This window comes from Oncorhynchus mykiss, chromosome 3 (genome assembly GCF_013265735.2).
Source record: "Oncorhynchus mykiss isolate Arlee chromosome 3, USDA_OmykA_1.1, whole genome shotgun sequence".
Classification (NCBI taxonomy): Eukaryota; Metazoa; Chordata; class Actinopteri; order Salmoniformes; family Salmonidae; genus Oncorhynchus; species Oncorhynchus mykiss.
In genome coordinates this window covers 33,630,666-33,653,827 of record NC_048567.1, presented here as the reverse complement: position 1 = coordinate 33,653,827, position 23,162 = coordinate 33,630,666, and the positions used below count along the sequence as shown (strand labels likewise).

Sequence of the window (23,162 nt, the reverse complement as noted above, 5' to 3'; positions counted from 1 at the left end):
GCAGCTCTAGCAGGGCAGACATTTGACTAACTGAAATGTTTGTCTATGGAGATTGCATGGCTGTGTGCTCAATTTTATACACCTGTCAGCAATAGGTGTGTATGAAATAGCTGAATCCATCAATTTTAAGGGGTGTTTATGTACACTACATATACAAAAGTATCTCCCTCAAATACCTCGTACCTCTGATCTGGTACTGCTACTCCCTGTACATAGCACCATTCTTGTGTATTTTATTTTATTCGTCGTGTTACTATTTTATTTTGTATTATTTTTAAACTCCGTATCATTGGGAAGGACATTTCACGGTTTTACTCTGCATTTCACGGTTTTACTCTAATTCACTCCTGAGCCAACATCTGCAGAGTCTACAGTGAATGTGGTGCCCACAAACCTTGTGAATATAGCCTTTAATAGGCAGGCACATTGTTGGCAGGGCAACACGCTTCTCTATAACCCCGGCCTTTGTGTATGGATGACCGACTCTTACCAGTATATCCATGGGGAAAGAGTTAGTCATGCTACTTTGGGACGGCTGAGTGGAGACATCGAACATGTGACATCAAAAACCCACTCTCCTCTCACCCTGTGCATCACTGCCAACAGTCTTTCTCCGAGTTATACGTTTTGTACACACATTTTCTGTTAGCTTTGACGATTGTATTTTCCCTCTTAGTATGACAGGGTCATGGGAGCAAACAATGGCGATGCCAAAAACCTCTCAAAGTACTGTACACCCACACAAACACAATGACAGCAGATATGAAGTAAACAATCTTATTGTTACAATTTTATTTGATCATCGTGTCTATTTTGGCTCGTAGCTATCACATTCATAAAGATATTTTCTCTTTTACATTATTAACCCACAATCGCCATTGTCTTGATGATATTGCACTTCTGTCGTCTCCTTCACTCCCTTCCTGGACCCTGGTCTCCTGTCACTTCTCCTTTGTGCCCCGCGTCCCTCGCCCTCAGTCTCTCCGCCACGTCACAGTTTGCATGACTGGATGGTCATGGCGTCCTTGGGCCAGCGGTAAGAGTCCACAGCAAACTCGTCATAGTCGGTGCTGTAGACGAGGGAGCGCACAAAAGCCTCCTTATCCTCAGGCTCCGGGTACAGCGTCGCCATCTTGTGCTCGTAGGCAAACTCCACGATCTGTAAGACACACAAACGCGATAGTTCATAGATGTACACGGTATAGACGGAGTAGTACACAACACGTTAAGAAAACCTGCTCTCTCCATGACATCGACTGGCCAGGTGAATCCAGGTGAAGGCTATGATCCCTTATTGACGTCACTTGTCAAATCCACTTCAATCAATCCGTGTAGATGAAGGGGATGAGACAGGTTAAAGAAGGATTTTTAAGACAATTGAGACATGGATTGTGTATGTGTGCCATTCAGATGGTGAATGGGCAAGACAACTCAATATTAGGAAGGTGTTCCTAATGTTTGGTCTACTCAGTGTAAGTGTGAAGACCTATTGAGGGTATGGAAGCATGAAGAACAAAGGACATGTTTGTGTGTGTGTGCAGATGTGTGTGTCTGAGTGTGCTCTCACTTTTACGGCCAGCTTGAGAGAGACATCTCTGATGGTGTTCAGGGGAGGGTACAGTCTTCCCTCCGACAGATCCTTCTCCGTCACCAGGTCGGCAATGGTCTGTCAGAGAGCAACCAAATGGATGAGTTATCCACACACAGTCAAACAGATATTCGGCATACCTCAACACATACACACATTTTACTGTAAAGAGTATTGAGACATTGAAATGCATTTTAAATAAAGTTACATTTGATTAGATGTTCTACATGATATACTGGCTAGGTGGGCAGGAGGGTATAACGGGTGGCAATCAGTGTAGATAATGTGGCTAAGACTTGACATTCATCCCACCCTCTCCCTCCTGCTGTTGCGCAACTGTCCTCCATCCTCAGTCTACCTCATTGGCAGGCTAAGTGTGGCTCTTATATGCCTGAGGCACACGATGACAGTATCAAATAAAATATGAAATTGTCATTCAGTACTGCACCACCACTTATGCGTCCCTGTGAAGTTTTAATCGTCTCCCATGTCTGCAGAGCCAGGCAGCAGAGAGCAAAGCGAGCTGATTGGCATTCGCACAAAGAACAGCCTATGAGAGGTTATCAGTTTGGCCATTTTTTCTGACGGTTTATTAACTGGGTTTACAGGGATATTATTATATTTTCCGTGACACTGAGTTGGGGACAGACATGAGGACGTGCTTAAGGGATTTCCTTAATGATCTGTAAGCACAGACTGGGTTTTACTGTAGTGTTTTTGCAGACTTTAGTGTAGTATTTTTGCAGACTAAAGTCTGCAAAAATACTACAGTGATTACTGTAGTATTTACAGTAGTATACTGTAGTATTTACAGTTAACTATAATAGAAATACTGTAGTAAAGTAACTATTATATACAACAGTAATTCATGTAGTGTTTTTGTGGACATTACTGTAGTATTTACTATAGTGTTTTAATTTTATTATCCTTGAAGTGGAGTCTTTCTCCTTCAGGAAGGACTGGGCAAGGAGGTAGGACTGGGCAAGGAGGTAGGACTGGGCAAGGAGGTAGGCCTGGGTAAGGGGTAGGACTGGGTAAGGGGGTAGGACTGGGTAAGGGGTAGGACTGGGTAAGGGGGTAGGACTGGGTAAGGAGGTAGGACTGGGTAGGACTGGGTAAGGGGATAGGACTGGGTAAGGGGGTAGGACTGGGTAAGGGGGTAGGACTGGGGTCTGAACAGATAGTTCTGAGATTCTGCTCTTTTCTATATAATTGAGGTATATACTGTACCTGCCATGTAGGTTTCTCACTCCTGGGTGGCACAACTTGCGATATGGGGGAGGGGAATGGGCAAGGTATATGCACATTCGATACTGTAGAATTAACTATAGTTAAGAAGTGTAGTGTTTACTCTGGTATTCTACAGTATACTACGGTTTACTATAGAATTCTAAAGTAAGTACTGTAGTATTCTATAGTAAACTGTAGTAGTTTTCATGTAGGGTCTCCAGAAAGGAGTGAAGATGAAGAGGGAAGAAGGAGGGTAGAGATATGGGGGAAGAATTATAGCGAGATTGAGTGTAAAAAAAATAGAGAAAGAGATAGAGGCAGAAAGAGAGAGATATTGAATTGGAGAAAAGACATGGAGAGAGAAGGAGAAGAAGAGAGATGCAAAAGGAGAGAGATAGAGAGGGAGTTGAATAGGAAGTGATAGAGAGAAAGGAAGAGAGTGTTGTAAAAGAGACACATGTATGTATGTATGTATGTATGTATGTATGTATGTATGTATGTTACCTCTGCGGTGATGAGGAAGATCTCATCGGTGACGTGTCGGATTGCACAGGCGGTGACGCCCAGGCCAACTCCAGGGAACACGTATGCATTGTTGCCCTGGCCAGGGAAGAACGTCCGCCCATCAGGGAGGGTCACGGGGTCAAATGGACTGCCACTGGCAAAGATGCCCCGCCCCTGGACCAAACACAAGTGTCAAGGGTGTCAACACGGGGGAAATATATTATACTGTGCATATACACTGTACACCTCACCTCTCTAAATGAACTTTCCCCCAGGGTCATTGTAGTAAGTTGTTAAGGGATTTTTTTTATCAATAATGACTAATTATGTATACATTTCAATCAGGACTGAATAATCAGAATACTATTATGTTACTGTATAGATGTATGAATTTTCTTTTAATCCTAGTACTGAATATAATGTGTGTAAATATAATCAAGAATTAAAACAATGACTGTCTGTTCCTTGGTAGAAATTAATGATCTTATCGTCAGACTGGCTAGAATGCTTATCTACACAGGGAGACCTTGGCTCGGTCATAAATTATCTAAATTAGTGAGAGACTATGTGGGAAGGCTTGAGAACTATACTGCCATTGTACTGAAGTGGAGAAGAGATTGGACAGTTTGAAAACTAATGACGTCATTTTCAGTTTATAACGTGTTTAATTGAATTGGTTAAATAAAACATAAAGGAATTTCATTCCTGTAACATAAGTACAATATGTGCTCTTTATCAATTTATGGAGTGGCTGCATGGCCGAATTCTCTGGACGCCTCTTCCCCGATCTCTAAACAGCTGAACCTTCTGTACCATCTGTGGGATTACAGGCTACTCTGGCGAAAACACAGGACGTCCGGCTGCCCAGAGGTTGAACACTGGCAAGTTTCAATCATGCTGTCAATCAAATTGCGTGGTGTTGATCAATGAAAAGCGAAATAACAGTTTTGGGGTTAAAATGCAGACTGTCTTAGACTGGTTCCTGCTTATGTTTATTCTACTGGAATATTGTAAGTTACAACAGACAGAGGGTTGTAGCCTACATCCTAAATGAACCTAGAAAATATCTATATTTTTTAACGTTTGTTTAAATCGCCGCTGGGTTTTTCATTTCAGCTGTTCAGATATATGAGGAAGTAAACCAAGTAACACTTGAGCAGAATGTGATTCCTTTGTTTATCTCTGGGGAGGAGGCGCCCAGGTGGGCGGGACAGGAACTCATTGGTTTGATTCGGTCACGCAGTCTCAGCCACCAAATTAACCAGTAAACACAATACATTCACTTATATGAACTTCTGTACACATACTGTTCAAGCACAGTGCTGTTTGAGTGTTGAAGTACACAGACATTTGAAGACATTTGCAACAGCACACTTCAGACCCCCTCCAGTACCTCTGTGATGGCGTAGCACTGCTCGGCAGTGCACTCTGCCTTGCTGGTGGGGTTGCTAAGGGCGAAGATGATTGGCCTCTCGTTAAACGAGGCCATGTCCCGAATGATTTCCTCCGTGAAAGCTCCAGAGATGGCCGCCACACCTAGAGAGCAGGATCGTATTCATTAGGCACCAAACGGAAGAAAACGGACTGAAACAGGGAGGGACTACCTGAACTTAAACCCAATATGAAATGCTCACTTTCATTTGCCGTTGCAAAATGTTTTGCTGTGGTGTATCCTAATGAACAAGACCCACGAGAGAACACATTAACCATGCAGACAACAAACTCTAACCCAGGAGTTGTAAACCAGCTCTATCCACCTGGAGAGATATTGGGTAATTGGAATTTCAATTCAATCTCAGTGATTTACTGGATTGTATGGAATTATAATCTACATAAATAAAGGTTACAGTGCCTTGCGAAAGTATTCGGCCCCCTTGAACTTTGCGACCTTTTGCCACATTTCAGGCTTCAAACATAAAGATATAAAACTGTATTTTTTTGTGAAGAATCAACAACAAGTGGGACACAATCATGAAGTGGAACGACATTAATTGGATATTTCAAACTTTTTTAACAAATCAAAAACTGAAAAATTAGGCGTGCAAAATTATTCAGCCCCCTTAAGTTAATACTTTGTAGCGCCACCTTTTGCTGCGATTACAGCTGTAAGTCGCTTGGGGTATGTCTCTATCAGTTTTGCACATCGAGAGACTGACATTTTTTCCCATTCCTCCTTGCAAAACAGCTCGAGCTCAGTGAGGTTGGATGGAGAGCATTTGTGAACAGCAGTTTTCAGTTCTTTCCACAGATTCTCGATTGGATTCAGGTCTGGACTTTGACTTGGCCATTCTAACACCTGGATATGTTTATTTTTGAACCATTCCATTGTAGATTTTGCTTTATGTTTTGGATCATTGTCTTGTTGGAAGACAAATCTCCGTCCCAGTCTCAGGTCTTTTGCAGACTCCATCAGGTTTTCTTCCAGAATGGTCCTGTATTTGGCTCCATCCATCTTCCCATCAATTTTAACCATCTTCCCTGTCCCTGCTGAAGAAAAGCAGGCCCTAACCATGATGCTGCCACCACCATGTTTGACAGTGGGGATGGTGTGTTCAGCTGTGTTGCTTTTACGCCAAACATAACGTTTTGCATTGTTGCCAAAAAGTTCAATTTTGGTTTCATCTGACCAGAGCACCTTCTTCCACATGTTGGGTGTGTCTCCCAGGTGGCTTGTGGCAAACTTTAAACGACACTTTTTATGGATATCTTTAAGAAATGGCTTTCTTCTTGCCACTCTTCCATAAATGCCAGATTTGTGCAATATACGACTGATTGTTGTCCTATGGACAGAGTCTCCCACCTCAGCTGTAGATCTCTGCAGTTCATCCAGAGTGATCATGGGCCTCTTGGCTGCATCTCTGATCAGTCTTCTCCTTGTATGAGCTGAAAGTTTAGAGGGACGGCCAGGTCTTGGTAGATTTGCAGTGGCCTGATACTCCTTCCATTTCAATATTATCGCTTGCACAGTGCTCCTTGGGATGTTTAAAGCTTGGGAAATCTTTTTGTATCCAAATCCGGCTTTAAACTTCTTCACAACAGTATCTCGGACCTGCCTGGTGTGTTCCTTGTTCTTCATGATGCTCTCTGGGCTTTTAACGGACCTCTGAGACTATCACAGTGCAGGTGCATTTATACGGAGACTTGATTACACACAGGTGGATTGTATTTATCATCATTGGTCATTTAAGTCAACATTGGATCATTCAGAGATCCTCACTGAACTTCTGGAGAGAGTTTGCTGCACTGAAAGTAAAGGGGCTGAATAATTTTGCACGCCCAATTTTTCAGTTTTTGATTTGTTAAAAAAGTTGTTAAAAATGTCGTTCCACTTCATGATTGTGTCCCACTTGTTGTTGATTGTTCACAAAAAAATTCAGTTTTATATCTTTATGTTTGAAGCCTGAAATGTGGCAAAAGGTCGCAAAGTTCAAGGGGGCCGAATACTTTCGCAAGGCACTGTATATGAAAATCCAATTGACCCCCCCCCCCCCCCCTCCCCCAGTGAGCTGATTGGTGTAGTACCTATGATGGCTGTGGGTTTGAGTTCATGCACCACATCTACCAGGTTCCTCATCTGCTCGTGCTCGTGGGCAAACCTCTCCTTCTCATGGGTCAGGTGGTCTCTGCCCTGAGAGTGGAAGAGAGATAGTTGGAAGACAGATTGTGATGAAGCTTGTTTCTACACATGCCAACTGGCAGCTGCCGTGCTCTCTTTGAGGATATCTGAAATTAATACATAGAGGCATTCAAACACAGGCACAAAAACACAAGAGCCAAAGATTCTGAACTGCTCAACCCTAACCCACTTAAGGGAAATAAGCTAGATGGGGTTTCAGTGGAGTCAAGTGCTATGTGTTCTGGTCACTAGAGGGCAGTGTTGACTCAATGCTGGTCTACAGAGTTGGTGACAAATGTACATCCAGCTTGCCAAAGACTCCATGGAGTTATATTCCGATAAAGTGAATATCAATAGGCATCATCACTCTGCCTGCATGTCTGTCTTTCTGCCTGCCTGAAAGCCTTATCATTTAGTTGATCAAATAAGGATTACTTCTATGAAACAATTCCCTCTGCATCTTTTGTTGCGTCACCCACTGTCCTGTAGAAAAGGTCATACAGTGACAGAAGCATGGACACAATACCAGCTTCTGGTGTAATCGATTGTGCACTGTGCAGAGTTATTCTTACCATTGATCTAACAGAATTGACTCCACAAACATGCCTCAGATGGCAATCTCTGGGTAGTTCTTCACTCCCCAACCACATGTGGATCATGACAGGGCTAAGACCGTGGCGGTTCTCGGTTGTAAGAAATGCAATACCGTTGCCTGTGTCAATACAACAACGGACTCAAAGGACTGGTAGACAACCCGGCTCAAACTCACCCACACCCTGGCAGCATCTGGTGAAACCCTAAATTAAATGCATAACACATCTACATCCCATGATAGACTACGCCTGTCTTGTTGAACTACGAGAGCAACTACTCTCATTCAGACTCATGTCTGTCTGTCAGTCCATGACAAATGATGTATAATAAAACAAGGCTTGGGATCAATTCCATTTAAATTCAGTCAATTTACGAAGTAAACTGAGATTCCGTCAGTCATCTCATACATCATGAATATATGCATGTCTATAGGTCCGGACAGTGGGGACTCCAGACAGAACTGTGTCTACTCTACAGGGGCTGAGTGACCCTGGCCGAGTGGCAAGAGCGGAGGTACTTGTATCACCTTGACGATGAGGCCCTTGGAGTCAACCATCCAGATCTTCCTCAGAGCCTCGTCTTTTGGGAGTCCCTCCTTCTCCATCGCCATCGTGATGAGGTCAGCTATCCCCATCGCGGCCTGGGGACAAGAGGAAGAGAGAAGGCAGATGTGATAGGAATGCCTCTGTGCCCCACCATTCACTTCCCTGATCAAACAAGGAATAAGTCCCTAGCTTTCACCCCTAAACCTGCAGACAATTTACCCAGTCATTATTCAGACTTAATATAATCTTGACTCTCGTTATATTAATGCACACCTTTTATTTTGGGATTTAATTCAATGCAGGTCAGCGAAACGCTTGAAATGCTCAACAAGTCATTTTCTTCTGTTCTCAGCACAATAACCCTTTACTGTAAATGCCCTCAATATTCTACACATTACCATCTACTTCCCTTTCAATACAAAGTGGTCATGCATCAACATGGAAAACACATGAAACTTGGCATTTTAAAGAAGATGGGGGTACTATAGTTCACAGTCAGGCCAAGAGCCCCAGAGACTAAAAGACATTCTAAATGTGTCTCCCCATTACAAATTATGTTGAGCTAATCAGAATTTTATGGCCATGTTCTCCTGTTTATTAGAGACAGGGTCTGTTGAGCCACAGCCTAGAGGTCTACTAGAGGTCTACCTAGAGGTCTCAATAAAAAGTTCAGTGATTGGGAATGGGAATTTGAAGCATTGGTTTGCGCTTATTTCTGATTCTGTCATTAGGGGGCAATCAGTCTGCCGTGTTTCTGAGCAGAAAAGAAACCAGGAGTGAATTTGCACATTGACAAGAGCTCTGCACCCACCTCCCCTGCACCCTGGAATACAATGGTATGGTCTGACATCTTGCTCTTGGTGACACGAAGGGCAGCGAGTAGGCCGGCCACCGCCACTGCAGCGGTACCTGGGGGGGGAGTGACATATATGATTTAGCCCTGCAAGTATGAGATTTCTTCAAGTGAGTTACTATCGCAGAGAGAGAGTGAGAGAGAGAGAGAGAGAGAGAGAAAGAGAGTATAAAAGACAGAAAACAGACAAAATAAAAGATGAGACATATTACAGAGCCACACCGTAACACAATCTCCTCAGTACATCATAGGGCTTGTACAGCAAAAGTGCATTTGCTCTTTACGTTGTCTGCAGTAATAGCAAGCAGATTTACCGAGACAGAGAATTAGAGAGAAAATATGGTTTAGATTAGCCTGCAGAAATCACAACGGCTACCAGGTCTAATTTCTGGGGAATGTAGTTTTATTTGACAGACAAACTAATGGCTCCTCAGACACGGTGTGACTGATACTGTGGTCTCATTAACAGAGCGGATGCAAAAAGTGGGTCCGTGTCCCAAATGTCACCCTATTCCCTGTATAGTGCGCACAGGGCCCATAACGCTCTGGTCAAAAGTAGTCCACTACAGAGGGAATAGCGGTGCCATTTGCGACACAGCCCGAGTCTGGAGTCTCTGGACTTACTGTTACATTACTGTTGTTTTCCACAGGACTCTATCAAGGGGTCAGAGAGAGAGAGAGCGATCAGAGAGAGGGATCAGAGAGAGCCGTCAGAGAGGGGTCAGAGAGAGAGAGAGCGATCAGAGAGAGAGCGATTAGAGAGAGAGCGATCAGAGGGGTGTCAGAGAGAGGGGTCAGAGAGAGAGCGATCAGAGAGAGAGTGATCAGAGAGAGAGGGGTCAGAGAGAGAGGGGTCAGAGAGAGGGGGGTCAGAGAGAGGGGGGTCAGAGAGAGGAAGGTCAGAGAGAGGGGGGTCAGAGAGAGGGGGGTCAGAGAGAGCCGTCAGAGAGAGCCGTCAGAGAGAGCCGTCAGAGATAGGGATCAGAGAGAGGGATCAGGGGCTCGGTGTGTTTGTTTGAGATTTGAATTAGTGCTCCATGAACAAGCTGATTTAAACTGATTGATTGGATGAATGGGCGGATGGATGTGCGTATGTGCGCTTGCGTGCGTTGGAGAAGAAAGGAAAAGGAATATAGGAAGGGAGGAAGAGAAAGTGGAAATAAAAAAAAAAGGAGGATGATTGATCGAGAGGGAGTTTGAGTGCATGTGTGTGTGTGTGTGTGCGTCGTGCGTGGGTGGGTTCTTGTGAGCACGTTATCGAGTCTCTGTGCAATTGACATCGGAATTTTGCAATTGAAGTATACATGTACCTTGGATGTCATCGTTGAACGTGCAGTACTGGTCGCGGTACTTGCTCAGCAGACGGAAGGCATTGGTATTGGCAAAGTCCTCAAACTGGATAAGACAATCCATTCCATACCTGTGGATAAGACAGCTAAGTCAGATAAGACCACATTCACATCCCTACCCCTTTTCTAGTCATTCACCACAGGGCCAAGAGAGTTCAAACAAAAGGAGAGAGCTGAAAATCAGATGAATCACTTCCAGGACTGTGATAATGCTGTGCATCTACAGTACAGAGGAATGTTGCACACACACACACACACACACACACACACACACACACACACACACACACACACACACACACCTCTGTGTAGCATGCTCTATATAGTGCATTGCCTATGCCTGTACCAAGTCTCTCTTCCACACCATAAGAATAAGGACCTTCAGAGTTGTGTCCTGGAGAGGGCACTCCTTCACTGTTGAGGAGTTACATTTGAAACGTGCGGAGTGGGATGCTGTATGAGCTTGGTGTGTTTATGCATACGACTAATTATGCATGTAAATACACATGTCTCAATGTGCAGGCTATAGCATCCAGCGATCCACCTTGTCAATGACTTAGGCCACAAGAATGCAGCAAGAAACCCGGTGTTCAGGACTGATTCCATGACAGGCTATTTGCCTCTGCTTAGTGACCGATCCTCAAACAGCTGTCCTTCAGGTGACTAGAAAGGTTAAATGTCTGTCAAGAAGGGAGATTGACTAGCTACAACAAAAGGAACGGAAACACTATAAAACCCTGAGTAATGGAAAGAATGGCAGGACCTCCTAGTAAATCATCACCAATCTACTTTACAAGCTAATCCACAGTCCACCTGACACCCTGTTCACCAACATATAGGCCTCTTCATCCACTAATACCAAAACCCGACAGACAACAAACACGATACACAGACAATAAGAAGTGCGTTATGAGTTGCTAAAATAGCCTTAGCAGAAAGTAACTCCCGGTTCCCATGCTCTCTTCAGCAGTGCTGTAAATCTGTGAAAACAGAGTAACATAAGCTCTATTAGCCAAGCCCAGTGTCACACAGATACAATAGGGGTGGAGGGAGGGAGAGGGTGGGACATGCGTTTCTAGTGAAACCTCCAGGGCTCGCATTTCGGCAGCATGGCGCGGGAGGAAATTGGGGACAGGTCAAGCAAACAGAGAGCGACGCCAGCCCCGAGTATGGACCCGTCAACCACGGGGGCAAGGAGAGGGAGAGGTGATGCGACTTTCACCCCATTGCTCTTCATGGATCTTTCTCGCTCCAATATGACGCGGTCGTCTCGAACCCTCTCCGTCTTTCTGTCCCTCTCCATTATTTCTCTCTCTACCTCTCTCGTTCGCTCCTTCTCTCCATCTTTCTGGTAAAGCCCCACCTCGTCGCACCCGGCACATGGAAAATATTCGCCCCGGCACTTCTGCAGCTTATTGTACTAGTCACTAAAGCGGTTTCCCAGTTGGCCTTCTGCTGCTGAAAAGCTTAGGCCTTCGGGGCAGGAGGAAAAATTGAGAGGGGGATGAGAATTGGAGAGGAAGGGTGAGAGGATGAGAGTTGGGCTTCAGCGATAATAAAACTTCAGCTCCAGATCAGAGAGGTGTGTTCCATCACTGCGTCGGTCTGTCTGACCCTGTATTCATCAGACTCAGCCATCTGTGATACAGCGCATTCTGTAAGTGACGATTGACGCAGGGAAGGACGGAACGAGTGCTCAAAACGAGCACAGCAGGACCGTGGAGAGAAAATGTGTTTTCTATCAGGCCGAGGGGAAAGCAAAGTGCTAAAGCAGTGAAGCTATGGCTACGTGGAGGACCATAAACTTTTCATTGTCTCAGGGCTGCGGGAGAGGCGAGGATGCTGTCGCAACTGCAGCACCACTACCGCCCCCTACCGTGCTTTAGTGTATTCGCTGCGAGGTCACCTCAGTTCATCCAGAAAAACAGGCGCCCTCGCACTTCTTCAAAGAGGTGGTTTTTTTGGAGGCAGAGGGCTGTGGCTCTGTAGCTCTGAGACAGATGACAGTCGAGCAGCTCTCGTGTTGTGTGTGACACAATCATATAGTAAGGAGTGGAGAGCTTCGAGTGGAAGCACAGACGGATTCTATCCTGCTGATAGACAGTACATGATCTACACAGATCTGTATAGGAGTTCTAATGAGGACTGAATGGCCACAATCAATCAAAAGCAAAATGAGAGTGTTTGTGATGGAGGGAGAGACTGAAAACAGTGACTGTGTGTGGATCAGTCTTGGCTAGGGTCAAGCCCCTGGTCCTCAGGCCATACCAATAGAGAGAGGGGGAGAGGGGGAGAAAAGGGAGAGGGAGTGACGGCTAGAGGGGAGTTAGGCGTGAGGGCTAGAGGGAGGTACCTCCGACCAGAACAAAACCCCCTGGTATGCATTAACGATTTCCATTCTTCCCAAAAGCCTGTTGTCTTTCTCTGATGAAAGAGAGAGAGAGAGAGAGAGATGAGAAGACCTGTTGAGAGGAGCTCCTCTGCCCAGTGCTAAATCAGCCCATAACTCAATGATAGCCATGAGATATTGGGGAAGATGGCTGTTATGGAAAAAAGGAACAATCCAAATCAAATCAAATTGTATTGGTCACATACACATGGTTAGCAGATGTTATTGTGAGTGTAGCGAATTGCTTGGGCTTCTAGTTCCGACAGTGCAGCAACGTCTAACATGTAATCTAACAATTCCACAACAACGGTCTAATACACACAAATCTAAGTAAAGGACTAAGAACATATACATATAAATATAAATATGTGGATGAGCAATGACAGAGCGGAATCGGCAAGATGCAATAGATGGTACAAAATAGAGTATCCATATCCATGTACTCGGACTGTGATTTGGCAGGGGGAATCAGTTCTCTCTACCGGTCCCTCCGGCTCCACTCCTCGGCTCCTCTGTCAACTAGACTGTCCAGTCAGACTCCTAGGAGACAGAGTGGCTGCAGAGACAACTGGGAAACATTCCATCTGTCACTGTAGATTAGAGGGACAATGTGGAAAAAGTCTTCCTCCTTGCACCTGCTTAGGGAAGTGTTCACAAGACAGTTCACCTAACCTGGTCCCAAATCTGTATGTGATGAATAGCCAACTCATGTGGTCGTACAACAACCATAAGAGATGGCTTCAAAAGCACAACCAGATCTTGGACCAGGCTAACCACATCTCCCTGGCACAACACACACCTGTGAGCTAAGGCTGTGTGTGTGTGTGTGTGTGTGTGTGTGTGTGTCCTGCTGAAGGGGCTCAGAATAGGTCTGGGTTGCTTACGCATTGGTTAAACTGTACCACATCAGGCCTTAACCAAAAAAAAAACGCAGTGTTCCGAGGAAAAGTTGAAGAAACACACCCAGTAACGTAATGCAGATAAACAAATACACGCACACACGCACAAAAAGCATTGCTGGTTGTGTGCTACTGTACAAGGGAGAGGACACCATTAGATCTCAACTCAACTAGGTTGGTCTAAGTCTAAAGGTAGGCCTAAACTTTACTACAAACTGCCAGTCTCTTGTACACTGCACACTACACAATGGGGGATAATATTTTAGGTGAGAGAACATTCAGGGAGACAGGCAGCCCTATGTTCCAAGAGGTAGCCTAGTTGGACAAAGAAAGTGCATTGGTAAGCAGCTTAGATAAGTATTTTGCCCACAAATGACAGAGAATACTAACATGTTTCTTAGCCAAATATTATATAAAATGTAGGCCTATATTTAAGTCCTTTTATATATATATATATATTTTTTTTTTATGCGAAAATGTTCTAATATAATTGATTCAAGCTTGCGTTGTGTAAATAACTCCAACGCATCTAGTGAACTGTCAAGCGTGATCAACTTTAGATGACATGTGTAAGATAAAGAGAACATTTGTTAAGTGGATGATCACAGATTGTTTAAATCGGATTTGCATCTGTAGCTAGAATGTGAGGCACAAAAATGCAAGGGTTGAATTTAAATATTGATCAAAGGGTACAGTGGTATTTCTGTAGATTGGCTATAATCAATTCAAGTGTACTATTGTGTATAACTTCCTTGACTTGGTGACATCATCAAGGGTTGGCATGGTTATTATTGCTAAGCGATGCGATAAGACAGTGTGGCGTTACTAGCAGAATACTGTGATATCACAACAGTGTCGACATGGACGTAACCAAATCATATGAGATTTCATTGATTACATTGAGAAGAGATCATGACAAGAATGTACCTAACCGAAGTACATATTGGCTGGACAGTGGGAGCAGGATAAAGTTACATGTGGAGAATGAAGGACAGACGTGTTGTTGCCACATTATCTGTGCTTGATACTGTATGTCTGACATTGTGTATCTCAATGGTGACGTGATAGTGACTAATGGATCTTTAGAGCTACAAAGCCCGACGTCATGGGAGGCGATCGCATACAGTTTATTTTTTTAATTTGCTTCGCTGCTGTTTTACCACAAGTTCGTGGTAACATTTCACAACTCTTAGTGCAAAACTCAAAAAGGTCAAAAACTTTAAGCACATTTTCAATTGACTAAGTACAACACACAAAATCACACAGTGACCTTTTCACCCAACCTGATCAGTGTTTCATCTAGAAATACCTTTCATGTAAAGTAATTGCTTTTCACAATGCAATCTCAAAATACTTTTCATATGATTTTCTTCTCATTTGTTTAAATACTTTTGTCCATCACTTAATCCAACTGTGCTTAATGGTTAATCACTTAACCATTTATTAAACTGGTTTGTCTATTATATATGGATTTTGATGGGGCCCATGCCCACCTATTTGAGGGGGCCCATGTCCACCTCTTTGATGGGAAATAAAGCAGGCCATTGAGGAGAACTGTTACACCTTTGCCAATGTGGCATCCATCAGCCTACCAACAATCGCCTGGCTTCTGAAGAGGCACCAGGTACAGTGCCTTGCGAAAGTATTTGGCCCCCTTGAACTTTGCGACCTTTTGCCACATTTCAGGCTTCAAACATAAAGATATAAAACTGTATTTTTTTGTGAAGAATCAACAACAAGTGGGACACAATCATGAAGTGGAACGACATTTATTGGATATTTCAAACTTTTTTAACAAATCAAAAACTGAAAAATCGGGCGTGCAAAATTATTCAGCCCCTTTACTTTCAGTGCAGCAAACTCTCTCCAGAAGTTCAGTGAGGATCTCTGAATGATCCAATGTTGACCTAAATGACTAATGATGATAAATACAATCCACCTGTGTGTAATCAAGTCTCCGTATAAATGCACCTGCATTGTGATAGTCTCAGAGGTCCGTTAAAAGCGCAGAGAGCATCATGAAGAACAAGGAACACACCAGGCAGGTCCGAGATACTGTTGTGAAGAAGTTTAAAGCCGGATTTGGATACAAAAAGATTTCCCAAGCTTTAAACATCCCAAGGAGCACTGTGCAAGCGATAATATTGAAATGGAAGGAGTATCAGACCACTGCAAATCTACCAAGACCTGGCCGTCCCTCTAAACTTTCAGCTCATACAAGGAGAAGACTGATCAGAGATGCAGCCAAGAGGCCCATGATCACTCTGGATGAACTGCAGAGATCTACAGCTGAGGTGGGAGACTCTGTCCATAGGACAACAATCAGTCGTATATTGCACAAATCTGGCCTTTATGGAAGAATGGCAAGAAGAAAGCCATTTCTTAAAGATATCCATAAAAAGTGTCGTTTAAAGTTTGCCAAAAGCCACCTGGGAGACACACCAAACATGTGGAAGAAGGTGCTCTGGTCAGATGAAACCAAAATTGAACCTTTTGGCAACAATGCAAAACGTTATGTTTGGCGTAAAAGCAACACAGCTCATCACCCTGAACACACCATACCCACTGTCAAACATGGTGGTGGCAGCATCATGGTTTGGGCCTGCTTTTCTTCAGCAAGGACAGGGAAGATGGTTAAAATTGATGGGAAGATGGATGGAGCCAAATACAGGACCATTCTGGAAGAAACCCTGATGGAGTCTGCAAAAGACCTGAGACTGGGACGGAGATTTATCTTCCAACAAGACAATGATCCAAAACATAAAGCAAAATCTACAATGGAATGGTTCAAAAATAAACATATCCAGGTGTTAGAATGGCCAAGTCAAAGTCCAGACCTGAATCCAATCGAGAATCTGTGGAAAGAACTGAAAACTGCTGTTCACAAATGCTCTCCATCCAACCTCACTGAGCTCGAGCTGTTTTGCAAGGAGGAATGGGAAAAAATGTCAGTCTCTCGATTTGCAAAACTGATAGAGACATACCCCAAGCGACTTACAGCTGTAATCGCAGCAAAAGGTGGCGCTACAAAGTATTAACTTAAGGGGGCTGAATCATTTTGCACGCCCAATTTTTCAGTTTTTGATTTGTTAAAAAAGTTTGAAATATCCAATAAATGTCGTTCCACTTCATGATTGTGTCCCACTTGTTGTTGATTCTTCACAAAAAAATACAGTTTTATATCTTTATGTTTGAAGCCTGAAATGTGGCAAAAGGTCGCAAAGTTCAAGGGGGCCGAATACTTTGGCAAGGCACTGTATCTATGGACCACATTTACCTGGAGTCTTTTGAGAGCAACAATGACCTGGAAACAACTGCAGGCCGAGTATTTTTTTAAACTTTTTATTTCATTTAACTAGGCAAGTCAGTTAAGAACACATTCTTATTTACAATGACGGCCTAGGAACTGCCTTGTTCAGAGGCAGAACGACAGATCTTTACCTTGTCAGCTCGGGGATTCGACCTAGCAACCTTTCGGTACTGGTGTGGATGAGAATTTATGGCCAAATTAATTAAATTAATTACATTTCTTACATTTGATTACAGATTGCAATTCTATCAGATTTTTTTGTTGTTGCATGAATGATTGTTGAGGATGTCTTCTATGTTCACACATTGGATAGATATTATGGAAATTATAGATTTTGGGTCAATTTTGTTGGGTAATGTAAATGTATTGCCTACTGTGAAAACGGTATAATCTACTGTGATTTACAGTACTGTAGTAAATTACTTTCAGCACTTCTAAGGGCGATTTAAACCTGCATTGTTTGCTATTGGATTAACTGGTAGTTAAAGCAACCAAACTGAAAAGATATCATAATGTTGTGTTTTGATGATTAAACCGATGTTCTCATTACATTTCACAATAAACGTATATTTTGAATCAATGGTTGTGTGGTGAGAGATGTTTACGATCCAAATCAATGCACGTGGCAGGTTTTGAATGAAAGACGGGCTGCATTACAAGTGTGACCAGTTTGGAGTTGTTACTAAGAGTTGTGAAAATGTACCACATACTTAAATAGTACCAAAGCGATTAAAAAAAACTGTAAAAGGTGACATTCTAGAAGTTTGAAGTTTGTTAAAGATGCACTATGCAGAAATCACTCCTCCATTTCCTAGTTGCTAAAATTCAAATAGTTTCAGTTTGTGACAAAACAAACAAGTTTCGTGTAGGGAATCATTGTACCATCTGTCAAATATATTTTCCATATCCCAAAATATTGTATTTTCAGGAAGCTTGGCCCCAGTGATGTACTGGCCCGTACGCACTACCCTCTATAGTGCCTTGCGGTCAAAGGCCAAGCAGTTGCAATACCAGGCAGTGATACAACCAGTAAGGATGCTCTCGATGGTGCAGCTGTAGAATCTTTTGAGGATCTGGGGGCCCATGCCAAATCTTTTCAGTCTCCTGAGGGAGAATAGGTTTTGTCGTGCCCTCATCACGACTGTCTTGGTGTGTTTGGACCATGAAAGTTTGTTGGTGATGTGGACACCAAGGAACTTGAAGCTCTCAACCTGTTCCATTACAGCCCCGTCGATGAGAATGGGGGCGTGCTCGGTCCTCCTTTTCGTTCCTGTAGTCCACAATCATCTCCTCCTCCCTCTACATTGAGGGAGATGTTGTTGTCCTGGCACCACACGACAAGGTCTCTGACCTCCTCCCTATAGGCTGTCTCATCGTTGTTGATGATCAGGCCTACCACTGTTGTGTCATCACCAAACTTAATGATGGTGTTGGAGTCATGCCTGGCCATGCAGTCATGAGTGAACAGGGAGTACAGGAGGGGAGTGAGCACGCACCCCTGAGTGGTCCCCGTGTTGAGGATCAGCGTGGCGGATGTGTTGTTCCCTACCCTTACCACCTGGGGGTGGCCCGTTAGGAAGTCCAGGATCCAGTTGCAGAGGGAAGTGTTTAGTCCCAGCGTACTTAGCTTAGTGATGAGCTTTGGGGGCACTATGGTGTTGAACGCTGAGTTGAAGTCAATGAATGGCATTCTCACATAGGTGTTCCCTTTGTCCAGGTGGGAAAGGGCAGTGTTGAGTGCAATAGAGATTGCATCATCTGTGGATCTGTTGGGGCGGTATGCAAATTGGAGTGGGTCTAGTGTTTCTGGGATAATGGTGTTGATGTGACCCATGACCAGCCTTTCAAAGCCCTTCATGGCTACAGATGTGAGTGCTACGGGTCAGTAGTCATTTAGGCAGGTTACCTTAGTGTTCTTGGGAACAGGGACTATGGTGGTCTGCTTGAAACATGTTGGTACTATAGACTCAATCAGGGATCGGTTGAAAATGTCATTGAAGACACTTGCCAGTTGGTCAGCGGATGCTCGGAGTACACGTCCTAGTAATCCGTCTGGTCCTGCGGCCTTGTGAATGTTTAAAGACCTGTTTAAAGGTCTTACTCACATCGGCTACGGAGAGTGTGATTACACAGTCGTCCAGAACCGCTGGTGCTCTCATGCATGTTTCAGTGTTCCTTGCCTCGAAGCGAGCATATAAGTAATTTAGCTTGTCTGGTATATTTGTGTCACTGGGCAGCTCATGGCTGTGCTTCCCTTTGTAGTCTGTAATAGTTTGCAAGCCTTGCCACATCCCACGAGTGTCAGAGCCAGTGTAGTACAATTCAATCTTAGTCCTGTATTGACGCTTTGCTTGATTGATGGTTCGTCAGAGTGCATAGTGGGATTTCTTATAGGCTTCAGGGTTCCTTGAAAGTGGCAGCTCTACCCTTTTGCCCAGTGCGGATGTTGCCTGTAATCCATGGCTTCTGGTTGAGGTATGTACGTACGGTCACTGTGGGGACAACGTCATCGATGCACTTATTGATGAAGCCAGTGACTGACGTGGTGTACTCCCGGAACATATTCCAGTCTGTGATAGCAAAACAGTCCTGTAGCTTAGCATCTGCTTCATCTGAACACTTTCTTATTGACCGAGTCACTGGTGCTTCCTGCTTTAGTTTTTGCTTGTAAGCAAGAATCAGGCGGATAGAATTATGGTCGGAGTTGTCAAATGGAGGGTGAGGGAGAGCTTTGTACGCTTCTCTGTGTGTGGAGTAAAGGCGGTCTAGAGTTTTTTCCCCCTCTGTTTGCACATTTAATATTCTGATAGAAATGAGGTAAAACTGATGAGTTTCCCTGCATAAAAGTCCCCGGCCACTAGGAGTGCCGCCTCTGGATGAGCGTATTCCTGTTTGCTTATGGCCGTATACAGCTCATCGAGTGTGTTCTTAGAGCCAGCATCGGTCTGTGGTGGTATATAGAGAGCTACGAAAAATATAGATGTAAACTCTCGTTAAATAACGTGGTCTACAGCTTATCATGAGATACTCTACCTCAGGTGAGCAAAACCTCAAGACTTTCTTTGATCTCCTGTGGTGGCTGTTGTTTACAAATATGCATAGGCCGCTGCCACTTATCTTACCAGAGGCCGCTGGTCTATCCTGCCGAAAAAGCTTAAAACCCGCCAGCTGTATGTTATTCATGTCGTCATTCAGCCACGACTGGGTGAAACATAAGATACTACAGTTTTTAATGTATTAAATGTAAAACAGCGGCCATCTCCTACGGCACCAAATTCACTGCTTGATGGTTGTACTACTGGGTTTACTACTGGCTTTGATCATTGAGATTTGCAGTACTTGCACTTTTTGTTTTTGTTTAGATATCTGCAATTAGATAATGCTAAGCTCTAAGTCTTAAGTAACAATTCTGAAAATTATGTCTCATCATTATCCTCTCAGATTTCTCCATCTTCTCTGTAGGGAAACACAGACCATGGTCAAGGCCTCTCCATCCCAGTAGGTCTATAGGACATCACACCACAAAAGGTAAGAACAAGACAAGGTAACACATGACTGGACACCTCTGCCACAGACCTACAGGTAACTGCAAAAATAAAGGACACACTTGCGTAAATGAGGGATACAAAGTATATTGAAGGCAGGTGCTTCCACCCAAGTGTGGCTCCGGAGTTAATTAAGCAATTAGCATACCATCATATTTAGGGTAATGTATCAAAATGCCCAGTTGCCCATTATTTTGGTTACCATGTCTGTCTAGGAGAAGAGATCTAATTGACTTTGAAAGAAGGGTCTCATAGGAGCATAGGGTTTTAAAGTGTCTGTCTGTCTGTCTGTCTGTCTGTCTGTCTGTCTGTCTGTCTGTCTGTCTGTCTGTCTGTCTGTCTGTCTGTCTGTCTGTCTGTCTGTCTGTCTGTCTGTCTGTCTGTCTGTCTGTCTGTCTGTCTGTCTGTCTGTCTGTCACCAAATCTCAACCCAATTGAACACTCATTGGAGATTCTGGAGAGGCACCTAAAACAGCGTTTTCACCACCATCAACAAAACACTAAATTAAGGAATTTCTCATGGAAGAATGGTGTCTCATCCAGGGCTCTAACTAAATAAATAAAAAAAATTGGTAGTACTAGTGCTCACAACTTTAAAAAGTTATGTGCACAACATAAAATCTAGGAGCACCAGAAAAAATTAAGCTTTGTAATAAAATTGATTGAGATATAGCCTCAACGAATTCTAGCTATTTCTGAAGCAGAGGTTGTGCCCTAGAAACTATACATACCAACTCAGAAAAATAAGAAACGTCCTCTCACTGTCAACTGTGTTTATTTTCAACAAACTTAACATGTGTAAATATTTGAATGAACATAACAAGATTCAACAACTGGGACATAAACTGAAAACGTTCCACAGACATGTGACTAACAGAAATTGAATAATGTGTCCCTGAACAAAGGGGGGGGGGGGGGGGGTCAAAATCAAAAGTAACAGTCAGTATCTGGTGTGGCCACATGCTGCATTAAGTACTGCAGTGCATTTCCTCCTCATGGACTGCACCAGATTTTCCAGTTCTTGTGGTGATATTTTACCCCACTCTTCCACCAAGGCACCTGCAAGTTCCCGGACATTTCTGGGGGGTATTGCCCAAGCCCTCACCCGCTGATCCAACAGGTCCCAGACGTGCTCATTGGGATTGAGATCCGGGATCTTTGCTGGCCATGGGAGAACAGTGACATTCCTGTCTTGCAGGAAATCATGCACAGAATGAGAAGTATGGCTGGTGGCATTGTCATGCTGCAGGGTCATGTCAGGATGAGCCTGCAGGAAGGGTACCACATGAGGGAGGAGGATGTCTTCCCTGTAACACACAACGTTGAGATTGCCTGAAATGACAACAAGCCCAGTCCGATGATGCTGTGACACAACGCGCCAGACCATGACGGACCCTCCACCTCCAAATCGATCCCGCTTCAGAGTACAGGCCTCTGTGTAACGTTCATTCCTTCGACAATAAACGCGAATCCGTCCATCCCCCTGGTGAGACAAAACCGCAACTCGTCAGTGAAGAGCACTTTTTGTCAGTCCTGTCTGGTCCAGCGACGGTGGGTTTGTGCCCATAGGCAACGTAGTTGCCGGTGATGTCTGGTGTGGACATGCCTTACAACAGGCCTACAAGCCCTCAGTCTAGCCTCTCTCAGCCTATTGCGGACAGGCTGAACACTGATGGAGGGATTGTGCGTTCCTGGTGTAACTCGGGCAGTTGTTGTTACCATCCTGTATCTGTCCCGCAGGTGTGATGTTCGGATGTACCGATCCTGTGAAGGTGTTGTTACAAGTGGTCTGCCACTGCGAGGACGATCAGCTGTCCATCCTGTCTCCCTGTAGCGCTGTCTTAGGCGTCTCACAGTACAGACATTGTAATTTATTGCCCTGGCCACATCTGCAGTCCTCATGCCTCCTTACAGCATGCCTAAGGCACGTTCACGCAGATGAGCAGGGACCCTGGGCATCTTTCTTTTGGTGTTTTTCAGAGTCAGTAGAAAGGCCTCTTCATAACTGTGACCTTAATTGCCTACTGACTGTAAGCGTCTTAACGACCATTCCACAGGTGCATGTTCATTAATTGTTTAAGGTTCATTGAACAAGCATGGGAATCGGTGTTTAAACCCTTTACAATGAAGATCTGTCTTTGAAAGACAGGGTCCTGAAAAAGGGATTTTTCCTTTTTTGCTGAGTTTACATGTTGAAACAAATACCGGTCATTCATTCATTGCTATGATCATCTCCTGAAGAAGCTATCCCCTTTCCTTTTTTTCCTGTGGCCCCAAATGTTTGGATATACTGGTAAAGTTACCCGGTTGTTAGCTTGCTAGCTAATGAGGTATCAAACATGACTGAACAAGGTTAGCGGCCTGTGAATAGTTTTACAATGGTCCGCGACATGGTGTCACGTTCTGACCTTAGTTCTGTTGTTTTGTCGTTGTTTTAGTATGGTCAGGGCGTGAGTTGGGTGGGTTGTCTATGTTCTTTTTTCTATGATTTGGGATTTCTGTGTTTGGCCTGGTACGGTTCTCAATCAGAGGCAGCTGTCAATCGTTGTCCCTGATTGAGAACCATACTTAGGTAGCCTGGTTTCACTTTTGAGTTGTGGGTGATTATTTTCCGTGTCAGTGTTTGTGCCACACGGGACTGTTTCATTTGTTTCACTTTGTTATTTTGTATTGTTCAGTTTGACATATTAAAATGGACACTTACCACGCTGCAAATTGGTCCGATATCTCTTATTCCTCG

The 23,162-nt window shown here is 44.0% G+C and overlaps 1 protein-coding gene across 1 annotated transcript in view; it reads right to left on the bottom strand.

Annotated features, from left to right (window-relative positions):
* Nucleotides 1-761: 761 nt before the first annotated feature.
* me1 (malic enzyme 1, NADP(+)-dependent, cytosolic) overlaps nt 762-23,162 on the bottom strand; it is a 120,182-nt gene continuing 97,781 nt past the window's right edge. The window contains exons 7-14 of the mRNA XM_036973913.1: nt 10,241-10,350; nt 8,889-8,986; nt 8,059-8,172; nt 6,845-6,950; nt 4,716-4,858; nt 3,323-3,496; nt 1,568-1,666; nt 762-1,159 (exon numbers count right to left, since the gene is read on the bottom strand). Coding sequence (XP_036829808.1) covers nt 992-1,159; nt 1,568-1,666; nt 3,323-3,496; nt 4,716-4,858; nt 6,845-6,950; nt 8,059-8,172; nt 8,889-8,986; nt 10,241-10,350 — 1,012 coding nt within the window. The 3' untranslated portion in view covers nt 762-991. The remainder of the gene's footprint in view (nt 1,160-1,567; nt 1,667-3,322; nt 3,497-4,715; nt 4,859-6,844; nt 6,951-8,058; nt 8,173-8,888; nt 8,987-10,240; nt 10,351-23,162) is intronic.